At 39.6% G+C, this 20,492-nt stretch overlaps 1 protein-coding gene across 3 annotated transcripts in view; it reads right to left on the bottom strand.

Annotated features, from left to right (window-relative positions):
- The window catches only part of ENTHD1 (ENTH domain containing 1), an 87,517-nt gene that overhangs the window by 18,998 nt on the left and 48,027 nt on the right, over positions 1-20,492 (bottom strand). For all 3 annotated transcript variants that reach the window (XM_070453366.1, XM_070453365.1, XM_070453364.1), the window contains exon 5: positions 19,133-19,256. In XM_070453366.1, the coding sequence (XP_070309467.1) occupies positions 19,133-19,256 (124 nt within the window). The remainder of the gene's footprint in view (positions 1-19,132; positions 19,257-20,492) is intronic.

Raw genomic sequence — 20,492 nt, forward strand, 5'->3', positions numbered from 1 at the left:
ATTTCTCTCGCAGAGAATGTCTGTGAGTTCCACTGAAATGGCAGAGAGGAATACAGGGTGAATTAATTTGGTTGGCTTGCTTTATCTGGTTTCTTATTTTCTTTCCATTTAAACCTGAATGTCAAAAAGCTTTATTCTCAAGTATCTATTCAGCAGACTCCTGGATGGGAAGTTTAGAATTAAATTATGAGACTGTACTCAGTTTCTTTATTGTAACAGTACTTTACACCTGGTAAAATACTTGATTAATGCAAAATAGGACCTTGAAATGTCAGTCATATTAAAACTGGTTTGGATATTCTTGATAGTTATCTTTAGGAAGAAGCTTATTCCCTATGTAGGACATCAGACAGCAAATTTAAATACAGACTATCACCAAAATGCCTGAAGCAAGGGAAGAAAAAAAGACAGCCAACAACACAACTCCATGCTTTGAGCCTAAGGACAAAAGAGAAACAGCTATGCTGCTGAAGGTCCTGGAAAATGTTTTTGCTGGTTCAGAGACAATGATGAAATCATTTTTAAAACAGAACATCAGATTTAATTCTGAGTTGAGAAATCTTGCCTACAGACAGGAACATTCCCATACTGGTAGCTCTTTTACAATTTTCAATAATTCCACTGCCTTGTTTCAGGTACTATAATCATTGCAAATTATTTTATATTCTATTATACTGTGGATCTAATAATGGGTGTTATATTCCAACAGGCTATTGCTGTGATCAATTCTGTTGGTCTGATACACAGTATCTAACTACAGCTACAAAACAGAGCTGGCAAGCATGACAAAAGACGGATGCCACACCAGTCTTTCTGTAGTTTAAAATTGTATAACTAAAGGAGCTTCTACTTTAGTAATTATGTTAATCAGAGAAAATAGGACCTGAAGATAATAAGGCCATTTTGCTAAGAGGCCACAGTTATAAATTATTAACACAGAGGGGTGATTTGAATTGCTCATTAATATATTCGTTTAAAGTAGACAAGCTATTAATTTAAAATGGATATTTAATGTGAAAGTTAAATAACATGTTTGACATGAAAATCTTAATATATTTACCTTAAAATATTTACAGAAAGCCCCAAATAATCATTATAAATGATCTATGTTAAGTGTGTGTATGTATGTGTGGGTGTGTAGGGGGGATGTATATACACACAGTTGTAGATTCTGAGAACTTTTTATCATGTATCATCATACTTCACTGTAGTATATATTATATCCAAATATTAAAATAAGGAAATATATTTGGAATTATAGTTATGAAATATGCCAAGTATATTTACTACTTCTTTTGATATATATTTGAGATAATGGCTTAGCTTTGCATAGAAAAATAGAGATATGGACACATTTAAAGGTGCTTTTTTTAAAAGTCATCAAGTGGAACAGCTGAAGACTTTCAGGCCATGAAAATGGATTGCAATGTTGTGCTATGAGCTGTGAGTTTAATGCTAATGAAGCAACTGTATAAAGTAAAGTGTCTTGAGACAGAAACACACACAAAACAAGGATGTGTGTTGATCGGCTGGTGGTGATATTATGACCAGAGATCATGGGAACCTGAGTCCACTTCCCAGGAGCAAGGATTCAGGAAGGAAGGTGTCAGTGTTTGTCGTGACCTCACAGAACCATGTTCAACTTGAATAAATCCTGCCCAACACTTTAATAAGTTGATTGTACCACCAGGGGAGCTTTTAAGACTGCCCTGGGTCAGGTTACACCAAGACCAAATAAATTAGCACCTCTGGCAAGGGGACTCAGGGACAGTGGTCTTAAAAGCCAGTGTGCATTGTCACTGATAAAAACACTAGGAGAAGAGATAGGATGATCACAGCAATAAATAGTTGTTAATTTCACCCTCCCCCCACCAAAAAAGAAAATGGATCATAATGATTGGATTATATTGGGTTGGTCAGAAAGTATGTTAGGGTTTTCCTGTAACATATCACGGAAAAGCCTGAATAAACTTTTTGACCAACCCAATAAAATAGGTACTGGATGCTTATTATTAAATTTTACACCATAGTTATGGTCTCACCAATAATAAAAATCCTAATTTCCCTTAACAGATTATCATTATCAAAACTGAAGCTCTAAATATCTTCAGGAAGCTGGTGATCATTACCTACAGCAACGTTTTCTGTCTTTTAGGCTAGAGTTTAAGTGGATCTGGTCTCTGGCAGGCCAAGGTCTCCGCATGCTACAGAGCATACTCCAGGCTGACTGCAACGGGCAGGTGCCTAAAGGCGCAAGAGTTTGTGACCATCCAGCCAATCCTTATAATTACAATGAAACCCTGCATGTGACTCCAGGAGAGTAAAATATTAAGCAGAACTGGGTCATAGGTCTAATTCTGACATGACTTAAACATACACAGTGTTTGAAATGGTACCTGGCCCAAAGTAAACAAATGTAGTAAACAGGTACTGTTCTTCCAGGACAGTCTGAAGAAGTGGCATTATGAGGGACTTGCCGCCATGGCCCTGTCTGGATGCAGATGGGGACCTGAACACATCATGTACTCTCCCTTCCCTCCGGAAATTTCTGCATTCGCAGACCACAAAGCATAACGCAAGACTGTGAGTACTGGTTCTTGTATTTGAGAACATGGGAGGTGGTGTGTTGTGGAGAGATGACGATGAAGAACTACAGTTGTCAAACATTTTCCCCCTAGATGTACAGACCAGTGATAAACTATTTTTTACCTTAACACTGAGTAAAAATCATGCCTAAGTCTGAAATACTGTAACAAACTTTAAATATAATTTAAATTGTGAATTCAAAAGTAACTGCTATTTCTCATGAAGCATAAGTTACTCAAAATAAGCACACATGAAAACCTCTCACCTATTAAAACTTCACATATTATATATGTCCCTTTGGAAAATACCTTGCAGAGTACCTAAGATGCTACGTACAGTTTCTCTTCTTTGGGCAGAGGGGGATGGTCTTTGTTCTTACAGTTCTCTGCTTATACATATATATATGCATTTTAATTGAAATATAATTGATGTACAATATTATGTGAGCTTCAAGTGTACTACATAGTGCTTTGACCTTGGCATACATTATGAAATGATCACCATGACCAGTCTCATAACCATCTGTCTCCATATAAAGTTATTACAATATTATTGACATATTCCTTATGCTGTATTCTACCCCCATAGCTTACTTATCTTGTAACTGGAGGTTTGTACCTCTTAATCTCCTTCACCTATTTCCTCCACAGCTTACATTTTAATAATATGATTTATAACACTATATTATAATTTATCTATTGTTTCCTTTGCTCTTTTTATTTCACATGTTTTCATTCATTCATTTTTGCAATGAATATATTAAAGATGGATCATGTACTGTACATTGTGCTTGCAAATACAAAAGTCAGCAGAATTAAACCAGCAAAGCCTTCAGACATTGTTAGTTCATTGGAATTATAAAACACAGAAGATAAAATGACCACAGGTATATTTAACTTCTATAAAGAAATAAAAGCTTGAAAACATGAGCAAGAAATAAGAAATTATAAAAATAGAAGCAAAGGACTTTCCTGTTGGTTCAGTGGTTAAGATTCTGCACTTCCAATGCAGGGGGCGCAGGTTCAATCCCTTGGAGAGGAACTAAGATCCCTCATTCCACATGTCACAGGGCATGGCTAAAAGTAAATAAATAAATAAAACCAAATAGATCTGACAAAGATCCAAACAGACTTCTGTGCTGCGCTGTGCTTAGTCGCTCAGTTGTGTCCGACCCCTTGCGACCCCATGGACTGTAGCCCACCAGGCTCCTCTGTCCATGGGATTCTCCAGGCAAGAATACTGGAGTGGTCTGCATGCCCTCCTCTAAAAATGAAAAATAAAATAACCGAAAATTTAAATGTAACTGGTTGATTTAAGCAGCAGATTAACTCCAGCTGAAGAGAAAATTGGGAACTGGAAGACAGGTACAAAGATTCAAAAGCACAGCACAGAGATCAAAGACAGACAGTACGGATGTGAGGAGCGAGAGTCTTCGTCCATGTATCCAGAGCTCCAACTCTCGTGCCTGCCCCACGGTGAGTCAGTCATTCTCAAGTACCTCCAAGGTTCCCCCGCACACCAGGGGCTGTCCCACCTGGCTTTTGCTCTGGCCACTCTTTTAGTTTTCTTTCCCTCTGTCTTCTGGAGGTCGACTTAAGGAACAAAGCTCCCTCCTACAAGTTTAGCTCCTCTGAGGTGCTCAAATAGGGGTGGGTGAGGGACAGGTAAGAGACAAGGGTCTGTCTCTTCCTCACTGGCCCCTGCTGTGGTCACATAATGCTGGTGGTCGCTGCTCTTTCTGCCGAGGTCTCTCTGCCCTCCAGGCAGCCCTGCTGGGCAGGACCCAAGATGACCACGATGGCTCTCCGTCCTGCCTACCCCACCTCTGGGCAGCTCCCCACTCTGATCAACTCTGGGGCACAGGCCAAAACCAACTCACCAGGCGTCAGTGGCTTTACTGCCAACATGACTGGTCAGTGTCTCCCTCTCTGGGCCAGAGTCAGATCCTGGCTAAAATTCCAGGTATGAGTCAGGCACTGGTTCTCCAACTCCAGGGAATATATCTCAAAGCCCCTCTCACTGGGTCAGTGAGTAGCAGTCTCTTCACTGCTCCTCCAAAGAGGGGGGTGTGTGTGGAGACTCATGGCATATAGCATTAGCTCCCTCCCAAGACATGGCCTGTATACAGATGGTATTGATAGAAACATGAAGAGAGATTCAACCACCACTATTTCCATTTTGTTAAAACTGTTAACTTCAGGGAAATGAAGCTGTAGCTTGAACATGTTGGATATGCTGGACTGTGATCAACAAGAAGGGCAAAATGATTAACTGCTAGATTTCTCTCTGAATCTTATTAAGGGATTGGGCATGTTTGATGATGACCTACATTCAAGGCATGCCACACTTTTTAAAATAGTAATAAAATTCTCAGATCTCTGAAATGTACTGCAGACAAAACCACTATCCAGAAAGCACACATAGAATCTTTAATTAGGTGTCTTAAGGAAAGACTGATTAAAGAAATATGAAAAATAATCATCTAAGGTGGAATTCAGTTATTCTAGTGTACTGATAGTCAATATTTCCAGAACAAATATAGAACTCAAAATGCAACTCTTACTATATCCCCAAACCTGTTCTCTCCCATCCTTCCCTTCTCAGTAAATGGCACCACCACACATTCACTTCATAAAGGCAGGAAACTAGGAATCATCTTTGTTTCCATCCTTTTCCTCATGCTGACAACTGACCATCAGGAGATCCTCAGGGCTGAACTCTAAACTGTAGGCCAAACTCGCCCACTTTCCTCCATAGCCACTGCCCTGCCTCAGCCATGGTCATTTGGACAGTCTCCAGAGCCTCATCATTGGTCCTTTTGCTTTTGCTTCTCCCCATAATGCATTTCCCCTTGGTTTATATTTTGTTGCTGTTGTTCAGTTGCTAAGTCATGTCTGAGTCTTTGCAACCCATGGACTGCAGCACGCCAGGCTTCCTTGTCCTTCACTATCTCCTGGAGTTTGCTCAGACTCATGCCCATTGAGTCAGTGATGCCATCCAACCATCTCATCTTCTGTCAGCTCCTTCTTCTCTTGCCCTCAATCTTTCCCAGCACTGGGATCTTTTCCAATAAGTTGGCTCTTCGCATTAGGTGGCTAAAGTATTGGAACTTCAGCTTCAGCATCAGGCCTTCCAATGAATATTCAGGGTTGATTTCCTTTAGGATTGATTGGTTGGCTCTCCTTGCTGTCCAAGGGATTCTCAAGAATCTTCTCCAGCACATTTTGAAAGCATCAATTCTTCGGCGCTCAGCGTTCTTTATGACCCAACTCTCACATCTGTACATGTGAAAGTTGTGAAAAAGTTCCATATCTGTACTGGAAGAACCATAGCTTTGACTAGACAGACCTTTGTTGGCCAAGTGATGTCTATGATTTTTAACACGCTGTCTAAGTTTGTCATAGCTTTTCTTCCAAGGAGCAAACGTCTTTTAATTTTGTGGCTGCAGTCACTGTCCACAGTGATTTTGGATCCCAAGAAAATAAAATCTGACACCGTTTTCATTTTTCCCCATCTATTTGCCATGAAGTGACAGGACCGGAAAGCCCAGAGGAGGAACAATAACCCTGTCTCCAGCATGTCAGGAAAGGCTTCCTGGAAGAAGCAACATTTCGCTGAACCCTAAACATTCAAATGAGTAGGAATGGAGAACAGAGGAAGGGGCAGATGCAAAGTGTGAGAGAACATGGCATTTTGGCAAGTTGCTTGGCATCCATTGCTAGACCACTGCGTGTGATGGAGGAGGAAGGAGGTAAAAGGCAGGCTACAGATGAAAGCAGAGGTCAATGAGGAAGGAGCTTATCCTCCAGGCTAAGGTGTTAGACTTTGTCCTAAGGGGAGCCTTTCAGACTTCTGACCAGATCAGAGCTGCATTTTAGAAATGTTCTTAGTTCTGTTTTGACCCCTGACTGCTCTTCCTCATTTGTCCTCATCCAGTCTTTTCTTAACACCACATCCACAGTCATCTTCCTAAAAGCAAGAAAGATCTGGTCATCTCAAGTCCTTGCTTAAATCACTTCAAAGGCTCCCCATCATTATCCAGACACAACTGAAACTCCTCCAGCACATGCTTGCCTTAGTCCATTAGCACTGCGATAACACAGTACTACAGACTGGGTAGCTTAGAAACAACAGAAATTTCTCTCTCACAGTTCTAGAGGCTGAAGTCTGAGGTCAGGATACGAAGATAGCTGGGTTCTGTGAGGACTTCTTTCAGGTAACAGACTGCTGACTGCTGACTGTGAATTCAGCTGGTGGGAGGGCTGGGAAGCAGTGTGAGGTCTCTGGTTAAAGATCACCAATCCCCTTCCAACTTCTTCTTACCCCACCCGCTGTCCTCTCACACACTGTTCACACCCAACCTAAGATATTCTGTTCTTCTTCCCTCACTTGGTCTGGCTGAGTCTGTGTAACAGGCAAAACAGTGTAGTGAAGTGTTTTTTCAAACTGCAGGTTGTGATCTGTTAGTAGGTTATGAGATCGATTTTGTAGGTCACATCTAATATTCTTTTTAAAAACTGTCTAGAATAAAATAGAACGGATCAGAGTACATCTCCAATAACTATTGCAACACTACTGTTTCTGGTGCGTGTTTGTGTGTACTGGGTCATTACACAAAAGGCATTTCGGACTGCAGATCACAGTTAAAAGGTTTGAAACACATCAGCATAGGCTCGGGGATCAGACTATTTTGGTCTAAATCCTGACTTTGTCATTTCCAAGCTCTGTGACCTTGGGCAAGTTATTCAAAAATTCTGTGTGGATTTTCTTCATTTATCCTGTAAGACGGCTTTGAAGAGTAAATGAGTTAAAGTGCATAAAAGTATACCCAGCGCACACATGACACCAGCGCTGACAGTCTAGTCATCACCTACTCTTCAGGTTCCTGAGCATCACTTTCTCTAGAAAGTCTCCCCTAACATCTGAAGTCAAAGTTGGGCGCCCTCTCGTGTGCTTCCCTGGCCACTCTCTAGCCTGACACTTACCTCATCTGTCTGATCAGACCTGATCAGTCCTGATTAGACCCTGGGTTGGAAGCTACATAAATTCAGGGATCTTATCATCATCGTATACCCAGCAGTTGGCACAGGGCCTGACACACAGTAGGTATTCAGTAAAGAGCTGTAGGATGCATAACTCACTCACTTGGAAATAGATACATACCCATCTGTTTCACTCAAATAAAGTCAAATTGGGACGTATACACCTCAGGCGTCACAGTCATTTGATAAAGAACCTGTCACCTTAGTTTATATTAAGACTGTTTCTCCTAATTTGAAATCTCAGAGAGTTATATGATATTTTTATAATACATGCACTTGTTAGTAATGTAGAAAAAGATTTAGGTGGGATGGCTCTTGATCTAACATGCATAAATAATTCAAAAGTCAGTGTTTCTTTTAATCATTGCAATGATGAAAAGAGTCGGCCACTGCATGACAAATAAAAGGTGACATCTTTAAATATAGTTACCATCTTTCTAGTCTTTTAATTATTTAATTGACTTCTGCAGATGATTGTGGCTTTGCCTTATTCATTTTAGTAAGAACCTTTCACAGTTCCATTCATGTCAATTTTTCATGCACGAATCATATTTTCCAGATTTTTGAAGTTAATAAGGTGGGAACAATTAAATTTCAAAAAAGGTTTTAACTGAATTTCTTCACCAACCATATAATACACAGTTACTATGTTGATAACCACTCAAATTTCTGTGATCATGTCTCTAATTAAAAAACATGCTTTGCAATAAGACTGATGATCGATAGAAAGACACCTGCAGGGAAATGTGAAAGCATGGAGCAGCCGCCCTCAAAAGGGAAGCCATGAACGCGACGCACGTGGCCCGTGAGCCACGGCCTGAACACGGCACACACACCGGAAGTGGCCAAGGGCGGCGTTCACCGTCAGCGCTCAGGTAATGCAGAGTCACCACGCTGGGGTGATCCATGAAACCCCCGAATCAAATGACTCTCTTACAAAATCAAAGAGACACACAAGTGACACAGCACATCGGATGATGCTAAGTGTTACCAGGAAAATAAAGCAGGAAAGAGGGGAGGGTATACCGGTGGAGGTGGTGAAGCGTCAGTTTTTAATACTGTGTTGAGGAAAGCCTCCCTAGGCTGGAACATTTCAGCAGGACCTGAAAAGAGGGACACACCAAGAGCCAGAGGAGGAGTGAGCGAACACTGTGTGTGTGGACTCAGCAGTGGCCTTCAGAAGAAACGCACTCCCCTGGCAGGCTGTGAAAGGAAGCTTAAAGGCTCCGGGAGATGGGACCGTTGGAAGGGACCCATTACATGCAGTGTGCTCGGACATCTTCTAACTGCCCTGGAATAAACTCTTTTCACCAACGCACTAGAAACTATTGTGACAGCGCACCAGCATCACTACAGAGTTTGTAGTGTTTGTCATCTGCAGACTAGAGATGACCCAAGGGATGATGCAGCCGGACTGGGTTTCCTGATCGCAGTGGGGATAATGGCATCCTGGAGTGGTAACAGCTTAAAACAGTGGAAACAGTGGCTGACTTTATTTTTCTGGGCTCCAAAATCACTGTGGATGGTGATTGCAGCCATGAAATTAAAAGACGCTTGCTCCTTGGAAGGAAAGTTATGACCAACCTAGACAGCATATTAAAAAAGCAGAGACATTACTTTGCCAACAAAGGTTCATCTAGTCAAGGTTATGGTTTCTCCAGTAGTCATGTATGGATGTGAGAGTTGGACTATAAAGAAAGCTGAGCACCAAAGAATTGATGCTTTTGAACTGTGGTGTTGGAGAAGACTCTTGAGAGTCTCTTGGACTGCAAGGAGATCCAACCAGTCCATCCTAAAGGAGATCAGTCCTGGGTATTCACTGGGGGGACTGATGTTGAAGCTGAAACGCCAATACTTTGACCATCTGATGCGGAGAGCTGACTCATTTGAAAACACCCTGATGCTGGGAAAGATTGAGGGCCGGAGGAGAAGGGGATGACAGAGGATGAGATGGTTGGATGGTATCACTGACTCAATGGACATGAGTTTGCGTAAACTCCGGGAGACGGTGATGGACAGGGAGGCCTGGCGTGCTGCAGTTCAAGGGGTAACAGAGAGTCGGATATGACTGAGTGACTGAACTGAACTGAATCTTAGAGACAAGGGAGGCACAAGAACCAAAGTAAGCCACAGGGATGCAACAATATCAGGTTTTTTGTTTGTATGTTTGTTTTTACTTTCAGGGATATACAGTAATGGCTAATGAATCACAAGATGAATAGAAAATAGGTGGGCAACCTACGAAGTGCTGCTCTACATGAAAAAGTGAAAAAAGTGAAAGTCGCTCAGTTGTGTCTGACCCTTTGTGACTCCAAGGACTATATAGTCCATGGAATTCTCCAGGCCAGAATACTGGAGTAGGTAGCCTTTCCCTTCTCCAGGAGATCTTCCCAATCCAGGGATCGAATCCAGGTCTCCCACATTGCAGACGCTGCTCTACCATACATGGATGGAAAACCTAATTAGTGTCATTATGGGAGAAGTCATGGTCTTTTACTCAATTCCTAAACTGAAGCCAGTTCACAAAGCCAGAATCTCCTGATTGAGGGGAAGGTCAGATCCCCTTGAGAAAGAATCCTGAGACACCCACCGCAGGTATATATGGTAAATCTTCTCCTAAACCTTCCCTAGAGGACCCGAAGCCATTTACAATAGTGACTGTCCTTGGAAAGGGAAACACAAAGAGCTCCCTGGACTTGTTAGATACTGGCTTGTAACTGACACCAATCTCTGGAGATCCAACAATGCCATTATGCTCTACTCAGTAGGGATTTATGGAAACCAGGTGACACATGAAGTCTCCACCTAGGCTCCAGCTCACAATGGGTCCAGTAAAACCACAGACCTACCGCCAGTTATTTCCATGGTCTCAGAATGTATAATGGGAATAGATACACTTAGTAACTGGCAGAATCGGCACTTTAGTTTCACAACCCATGGAGTTCAGGCTATTATGGTTAGATGGACCACGTAGAAACCTCAAGAATTAATTATACCCCCTCACTCCAAAAAATTTTTTGGGAAACTGCAGACATTAGCACTACCATCAAAGACTTAAAAGTTATAGGGATGGTGAAAAGCCAGATGGTTTGTGGGGAACGACTAGAGGTTATTGCAAATATAATCAAGTGGTGATGCCAATCATAGCTGTAATTCCAGCTGTGGTATCTTTTCTAGAGAAAATCAACACAGCCCCTGGAATCTTATGCCCAGTTACTGGCCTAGAAATGTTTCTTTAAAAACCTCTATTAATAATGAGAATCGGCCTTCATGTGGCAGAGACAGAGTATAGCTTTACTGTCTCGCTTCAATCTCTTTCAACAGAGACCAGACAGACCTGGATTTCCTTGATATCCCACAGAACAACACACTGGTCCTTTATGTTGATGATACAATGCTAACTGGACTTAATAGGCAGGAAGAAACAAGTCCTCTTAGCACTTCATGCATGCAGAGGTGGGAGATAAATCCTCAGAATGCTCTAGGGTAGCAACATCTGTGGAGTTTTTAGAGTATTCAGTGGTCTGCTGCATGTTAACATATCCCCTCTAAAGTGAGAGACAAGTCGTTGGGACTTCCCTGGTGGCCCAGTGGTTAACACTCTGTGCTCCCCATGCAGGGGGCCCAGGTTCCACCTCTGTTCAGGGAACTAGATCCCCCTAAGAGCCCACATGCTGCAAGCCCAGATGCAGCCGGAAAAAAAAAAAAAAAGCAGTGAGAGACAAGTTGCTGCCCCTTGAATTATCCAACACAAAGAAATAAATCATAGTAAAACAGGTGTCTTGGAATTTCAGAGGCAATGTATACCACATTTGGGTGTGCTGCTCTGACCATTTACTGTGATTCTTCAGTGGGGAATCAAAGCAAGAAAGGGTTCTGCCACAGGCCAAGACCACTGCATAAGCTTCTCAGACAGCTGGACCATATAACCTTGAACCAATGCAAGTGCCTGATGCAGAGAAAGGTGGTAAGCAGAGCATCTCGTAAGCCCCAGTAGGAAAATCACAAAGCTGACCTCTAGGACTCAGGAGTAAAGCCATGTCTTCTTTTGCCTACACCTCAGGACACCACACAACTATGTGGCCATCATGTAATGGGTGTTACCTAGTCTAGAGGACAAAGATTTGGGACATGCACAGCAGCATTCTACTGTAAAATCAAATGGAATAGATGAGTCCAGGCCAAGCCAGAAGGCCCATGGAAACTATACAAACAGATGGCTCAGACTCCATGAAATCTGCTCCCATTATTTATTACTACCCTCTCAACTTCCACCCCTAGCTCCATGTAGAACTGCCAGTTAAGAGAGAAAAGCATAGGACTGGTTTACAGATGAATCTCAGGAATGCCAGCAGTAGCCAGCAGTAGTTAACTGCTAAATCAGAGCCTCACTCACAAGTGCCCTGAAAGAGTAGGAAAATCCTCCAGAAGACAGAATTGCAAGCAGATGCACATTTCACATGGAAGGCAAGAAGCAATTCATGGCTGATGGGGGCTATCAGGGACCTGGAAAGAAAAAGATTGGAAGATCAGAGACCAATACGTGGATTAATCTTCAGGGTGTATGTGCACACTGTGTGAAGACATTCATGTCCCACAGAAGTGCCTGTCTGAGGACATTCACTACAGGAGAGGCTCTCAGAAATCAGACGGGCAAGACGCTCTGTTTAATGGACGTCAACCATCCTCTTTCCTTAGTCACTCTAGTGGCTGTGCAGTGGACTTTGGCTGTGTGGTAGGGGTGGAGACTATGCATGGGTTCAACACATGAGCTTTCTGTCATCAAGGTGACCTGCCTACCATAGCTGCTGAATGCCCAACCTGTTAAGAGTAGAAGTTAATGCTATATCCCTAACATGGCACCATTTTCCAGGGAAAGCAGCCAATTACCTGGTGTCAGGTTGACTGTATTGGACCTATCCATTATAGAGGGGACAGTGCTTTGTCTTCATGAGGAGACAGATGTATTCTGGGTAGCCATTTGCCTTCCCTGCCTGCAGTCCTTCTGCCAGCACCATTAGTGAAGGTACAGAATCCAATATCTACTTTCATATCATCTCACGAACAACCCTACACAAATTATTCCAGTGTATAAACAAAGAGCAAATACTTTCCAAATCTTTTTATGAGTCTGGCAACATCTCAGTATCAAAACATAACAAAGAAAATATGAGAAAATAGTCCTGGTTAATTTCACTCATGGATACAGATGCAAAACTCCTAAATAAAACATTAGCAAATCAAACCCAGCAAGATATATAAAAGATAATATATCATCACCAAATTGAGTGTATTCCAGAAATTCAAGGTTGTTTCAACATTTGGAAATCAGCTACTTTACCAAATTAACAGCTTAATGGAGAAAAACCTATAACCATCAATATAGATAATAAAAATGGATAAAAATTCAACACATATTCATGATAAAACTGTTGACAAATTAGGAATAGAGATCTGCAAAAAACATACAGTAAACTCATCTTAATGGAAAAATGTTGAAATCATTTTCTTCAAGATATAGACTGAATCTAGGAAGACCACAATCACAGTTTCAATTCAGCACTCCCTGAATGGTTCTGCCTAGCAAGGTGAGGTAAGAAAATGAAATACAAAAAAAAAAAGAAAAAAAGAAAATGAAATACAAGGTACAGTTTACAAGGGTGAAATAAACCTGCCATCATTCACAAGTGATATGATTTTCAACATAAGAAACTGAGAAGAATCTATAGGGAAATTGGTAAGAATTAGTTGATCAAGTTTCCTGGCTAAAAAAATCAATATAAAAAAATTAGTTCTACTCATTTGCATCATCAACAAACTGTTACAATATGCAATTTATAAAATTATATCTTTAACAGTAGCAACAAAAAATAAAGTACACAGGACTAAATCTAACAAAAGATACGTAAGACTTGTGTGGGGAAAAACTATAAAATATAACACAGTAAAGTGAAAGTTGCTCAGTCGTGTCTGATTCTTTGTGACCCCATGGACTGTATAGTCCATAATTCTACAGTCCATAATACTGGAGTGGGTAAGACTTTCCCTTCTCCAGGATATCTTTCCAAGCCAGGGATCGAACCCAGTTCTCCTGCATTGCAGGCGGATTCTTTACCAGCTAAGCCACAAGGGAAGCCCAGGAATACTGGAGTGGGTAGCCTATCCCTTCTCCAGGGGATTTTCCTGACCCAGGAATTGAACCGGAGTCTCCAGCATTGCAGGTGGATTCTTGACCAACTGAGCTATCAGAGAGGCCAACTCAGTGAAGAAGACTTAAGTAAACAGAATATTGTAAGGAGGTCACTTCTCCAAATTGATTTAAAGATTGGCAAGCCAATAAAAAAACTCTAAGAGGCTTTTTTCAAGGAACATGATAAGCTTTTATGTGGGAAAGCAAGCAAAGGGTCAAAAAATAAATAAAAGAAAAGAAACAATAACTCTTCCTGATAAAGGAAAAGTCATCAAGAATTATTACAAAGGTAGAGTAATTAGTATTTGTTGGTTCTGGGGTAGCCAAATGACTTGTGGAACAGAACAGACAGCTGAGAAACAAAAATTCATGCATATGTGTAAACTTGCTTTAGGCTATAGATGGTACTTCAGTTCATCAGGGAAAGGACAGACTTTTCAATAATTGATGCTGGGACAGCTGGTTATCCATTTAGAAGTATAAATGGACTCCTGCTTCAACCATACACAAAATCCAGTTCCAGCTGCATTAAGAGTTTAACTGTGGAAAGCAAAATTATAAAAATCTTAACCTTTATGGTCTTCAGACAAGAAAGAATTTTTTTAGATCACAAGATACAAAAAGGTACAAATCATAAAGAATGAAAATTAAGAACTTCTGCTACCAGAAAATTACCACGGCTCATTAATGAATTTGATAAAATTGCAGGATACAAAATTAATATACAGAAATCTGTTGCATTTCTATATACTAACAACATACAGTAACTGTACACTTTCTGAAATATCAGAAAGAGAAATTAAGCAAACAACCCCATTTACCATTGCATCAAAAAGAATAAAACACCTAGGAACAAATCTACCTAAGGAGGCAAAAGACCTGTACTCCAAAAACTATAAGACATTGATGAAAGAAACTGAAGATGACACAAACAAATGGAAAGATATACTGTGTTCTTGGATTGGAAGAATCAATAGTTAAAATGACCATACTACCCAAGGAAATCTACAGATCCAATGCGATCCTTATCAAATTGATGATGGCACTTTTCACAGAACTAGAACAAAATTTTTCTGTTTGTTTGAAAACACAAAAGACTCTGAATAACCGATCTTAGGAAAGACAAAGGGAGCTGCAGGAATCCTACTGCCTGATTGCAGAGTATATTACAAAGCTACAGTCATCAAAACAGTGTAGTACTGACACAAAAACAGGCGTATAGATCAATGAAAAGGATAGAAAGCCCAGAAATAAACCCAGGCACTTATGGTCAATTAACTTATGACAAAAGAAGCAAGACCACATAGTGTTGGAAAGACAGTCTGTTCAACAAAAATGGTACTGGGAAAACTGGACAGCCATATGTAAAAAAATGAATTTAGATCATTCTTTAACACCACACACAAAAATAAACTCAAAATGGATTAAAGACGGGACACAATAAAACTCCTAGAGGAAAACATGCAGAACATTCTCTGACATAAATCACAGCAGTATCTTTTTTGCTCTGACTCCCAGAATAATGGAAATAAAACAAAAAATGGGACTTTCTTAAACTCAATTTTTTTGCACAGTAAAGGAAACAATAAACAAAATGAAAATACAATCCACAGACTGGAAGAAAATATTTGCAAATGATGTAATTGACAGGGGATTAATCTCCAAAATCTACAGCTCATGAGGCTTAACATCATCAAAACAAAGAACTCAATCAAAAAATAAGCAGAATACCTACATAGACATTTCTCCAAAGAAGACATACAGATGGCCTGAGAGGCACAAGAAAAGATGTTCAGTATTCCCAATTATTAGAGAAATGCAAATCAAAACTATGAGTATCACCTCACACCAGTCAAAATGACTATCATCAAAAAACCCACAAATAAAAATAAATAAAAGAATAAACAAAAAAATCCACGAATGGATGTTGGAGAGGGTGCGGAGTGAAGGGAACCCTCCTACACTGTTGGTGGGAATGTAAATTGGTACAGCCACTATGGAGAACAGTGCAGAGGTTCCTTAAAAAACTAAACATAGAGCTACCATATGACCCTGCAATCCCACTCCTGGGGATATACCTGGAGAAAAACATGGTCTGAAAGGATACATGCACCCCAGTGTTCACTGCAGCACTGTTCACAATAGCCAAGAATGGAAGGGAGATTTTAGTTCTATCTACATGGTTTGAATTTTAAAAATCAGAATATATTCACTTATTATTTATGTAATATAAAAATAAGTAAAACTTATTAAATAAATAATTATGATACAAAACTATAAATTCTATTTTGGGGGTATGGGCAAAGTGGTGTGCAGAAAGATTTTATAGCAATAGTGACATTTGAGCTGGGCCTTCCTGTTTTGTTTTCTTTATTTTAAATTTATTTTTAAATTTAAGGATAAATGCTTTACAGAAACATGTTGGTTTCTGCCAAACGAGCCAGGCCTTACTGTTTGAATAGGATTTTGTTGAGCATTCATTATTTGATGGAGAATTGTGTCAGACTGTATATTCCAAAGATGACTGTGCTAATACACTTCCCACCCCATATGCTTTTTTTTCAATATGACATTGACACTTGTCCGCTGAGAGACAGGCATCCTTGTACCCTCCCCTGAACTTTGGCAAGACTTTTCGACTGCCTTGATAAACTGAATGGGGAGGAAGTATCCTAGAGTGGCTTTTGAAATTATTCAGCTTCTGCTTGGTCGTTTCCTTCACAGGATGTTGCACCTTGGAACCCAGCCACCATGCTACAAGGATGCCCAAACTAGCCCATGGGGAGAGATCACAAAAGGAGACTCATGTGGAGAGAAACTGAGGCTCCCAGCTGACACAGCAAGCATCAACTACCAGACACGTAAGTGGATGAGCCATCAGAGGATTCCTGCCCCCAGCCTTTGTGCTCTCGAGCTGAGGCCCAGATGTACGTCATGGAGCAGAGACAAGATGCCCCCACTGTGCCCTGTCCTAATTCCCGACCCAGAGAATCCGTGAGCAGAATAAATGGCCATTTTATGCCACTAAAGTTTTAGAAAAATGTGTTACACAGCTGAAGTAACTGGAACAAAGACATTCTAAGGAGAAAGTAATAGAATGTCACAAAGTATTGTGAATACTGGCAGTATTGGTGATGAGGCCATAAAGGTTGGCTGGAACCAGACTAAGAAAAGTCTTACATGAGAGTAAAAAAAAAAAAAAAAAATTAGACTTACTGGCAGTAGAAAACTGTTGAAAGGTTTTAAGCTGGAAAAAAAATGAAATGCTAAGATCTGCATTTGTAAGCTATCTTTGAGATCAGTGTGAAGGGAAGACTGGAGATAAGACTCAAAACAGAAATTCAATAAAGATTTTAAAAATGGTTCACATAAAAAAATCTTTAAAAAAAAATCGGAAAAGCTCCTCCAATTAAGATGAGTCCTAAACAAGTAAAAGAGTAGAATCATCTCTCAAGCGACATGCTTTGTGACTTTTTTCTTCTCAAGGGTTGCTTCTGATGCTCATTTTTACTCAATTTCCTTGTATTAAAATGCTGGCAGAGAGAAGCATGTCACACAGAAACCTGCACAGGAGTATTTACAGCAGCTTTAGCTAAAATTGCCAAAACTTGGACATGATCAAGATGTTCTTCAGTAGGTGAATGGGTAAATTCCCTCGTATATCTTACTCAGCACTAATAAAAAAAAAATGCACTATTAAGCCATGAAAAGACATGGAGGAACCTTAAATGCACATTACTAAGTGAAAGAAGCCATCTGAAAAGGTTACATACCACATGATTCTAACTTTATGACTTTCTGGAAAAGGCAAAACTCTGAAGATATTTAAAATGTCAGTGGTTTTCAGGGGTTAGGAGGGAGGAAAGAACAGACAAAGCATAGAGGATTTTTAGGGCAGAGATGCACTCTGTACGATACTATAATGGTGGATACATGTTGTATACATTTGTCAAAACCCACAGAATGTGCACCACCAAGAGTGAATGCCAACAAAAAGTATGGTCTTTGGATGATTTTTTTAAAAAGTGTTAATGTAGGTTCACTGCTTGCAACAAATGTGCCACTCTGGTGTGGGATGTTGATAGCACAGAATGTTTCACTTTGTCTGGGGAAGAGGGATATATGGGGAATCTTGGTACCTTCCCTCAATTTTGCTGTGAACCTAAAACTGCTCTTAAAAAAGTCTATTGAAAATATTAGGGGATGGAAATGTTAGGGGATATTAAAACACAAAAACATTTTCCTTAAGTTTTCTTTCAAATTTCTGGATCTGGATCAATTTACATAAAGTGTATTCTAAGAATAAAAACAAGCTGTCTAAAAAATTGTTACCACTTATAACCAATTATTTATGTGAATAACGCCAACCTTATACTACAAATATCATCATAACCCACAATTTCTTATTTCTGGGTTGATTAAAATATCCTCATCACTCTCAGAACTGGCTTATATACAAGTGAACTTTTACAGTAAAACTATACTAATAAACTTCAGTTTTAATATTTCGGATATTGGGACTCTATATAATGGGAAACTAAGGAGCATGGTCCAAAGATGAGGGAGAAGATGGAACTCAGAATATAAGGAGCCAACTCTGTGAAAAGGAAAAGGATGCCTAGATGAAAATAAAAGCAAAGATATATGAGCGGATAAAAACTACTCAGAATGCTTTGTTCATCTTCACAAATCTTCTATCCTTTTTTTTTCTGAGAAAATCAAGGGAAGAATGTATTGGAAACTGAGTTCATGGAGAACAGACAGGCTGGAGTGGCTTGACAGTGGATCAATCAGATCTTGAGTAGCAGTAGAGCCTGTTTGGAATTTAATCGTGTAATTTATCGGAGGCCAGTATACTGTGCTATTCTCTAGTGTTAATTACTCAAGGGATGATTAACCAATTTGTGGGACACCATGCTTCAAACTTTCTCACATTTTCATCTAATGCTTCCTTCTGAAAAATATAAGCTCTTCATCAGAGAAGATTAATACAAACAAGAAAAGGAGCTAAAATGAACTTTCTGCTTTAAAGGGAAAAAAAATTTACCAATATAAAAGAGTTAACATTTGTAATTAATAATTTTTGAAATGAAACAATGACAATGAATAAAGCAAAATAGACAAAAACATTGAAACAAATAGTAAAACAAAGTTCTTGGACCCTGTGTGAATTGAATTTATCCATGTTAATCTTTTCCCATAGGACCAAAGTTAAAGCCACTGTTGCTATATTTCACAAAATAAAATCTGATGAAAAACAATACCTGTCCAGTGTTTCTTATTCACATTTCTGAGTACAATTTTTATTCTTTACCTGTATCCCAGAGATTATAGACATCTGTTTGCCCTGCTGACAACCACGCCATTGATGAGATAATGGAAGTAGGAATTGTCGGCAAAACTGGCTTTGGATCATCCTCACAAAATAACATCAGGTCCTTATGGAAAGCAAAAGAGCACGTGAAAGTAGAAAAAAATTAATCCCACTGCTTCAGCTTGCTACAGCAAATGGACAATTGATGGAGACACAATGTGTCTATATGTGCTAACACCATCATACATTTGAATTAACACAGAAGTTATCTACACTCGGGTGTCCACTGAGTGTTGAGTGGTTTTCTACCCTTAAGGATGCCCTCTCCCAGCAGCAGTGTGGATGGAGCAAGCAAATATTACGCTTAGTGAAATGTCAGACAGAGAAAGACAAATATTGTTTGACATCACTTACATGTGGAATATAAAAATGATGCAAAGAATGTATATGCAAAATAGACTCACATATATAAAAAAAACTAATGGTTACCAAGAGAAGCGGCAAGGGGGAGGGGCATATTAGGAGTATGGGATTAAGAGATACCAACCACCATGTATAAAACAGACAAGCAACAAGGATATATTGTAATAGCACACGGAATTATAGCCATTATCTTGTAATAACTTTTAATGGAGTGTATCTGTAAAAATACTGAATTGCTATGCTGTACATCCAAAATTAACAAAATATTTTAAACCAATTATACTCCAATTAATATAAATAAATAAGTAAAAAAACAATCTATACCTTCCAAGTATAAAAAAAAAATCACTCTTTCCTAAAAATACCTAGTGCAGATAAGCAATGATTTCTTTGAAGGCATTAACTTTCCCTACCACTTCTTCAGCATCCTTAGAACTTACTATCTCAGAGGCCAATTCTGTTTTATTGGTAGTAACAAAGCTGCCTGTGTATGTCTTTTATCCATATTTAAAATTTTAAACTTTTAATCATGGAGTAAAGAAAGCAGACAATAATCCAGTCGTATAGGTTAAACAACAATCAATGCAACCAGTCTTGTTTCATTTGTATCTTTACCACTTCCCATCTATTTTATTTTGAAGCAAATCTTAGCTGTATCACTTATTTAAATATGTATCTAATAGAACTCTAACAATAATAATTGTGTTTACACCTATAAAAGATGATGCTGTGAAAGTGCTGCACTCAATATGTCAGCAAATTTGGAAAACTCGGCAGTGGCCACAGGACTGGAAAAGGTCAGTTTTCATTCCAATCTCTAAGAAAGGCAATGTCAAAGAATGCTCAAACTATTGCATAATTGCACTCATCTCACATGCTAGTAAAGTAATGCTCAAAATTCTCCAAGCCAGGCTTCAATATGTGAACCGTGAACTTC

Source organism: Odocoileus virginianus, chromosome 23 (assembly GCF_023699985.2).
Source record: "Odocoileus virginianus isolate 20LAN1187 ecotype Illinois chromosome 23, Ovbor_1.2, whole genome shotgun sequence".
NCBI lineage: Eukaryota > Metazoa > Chordata > Mammalia > Artiodactyla > Cervidae > Odocoileus > Odocoileus virginianus.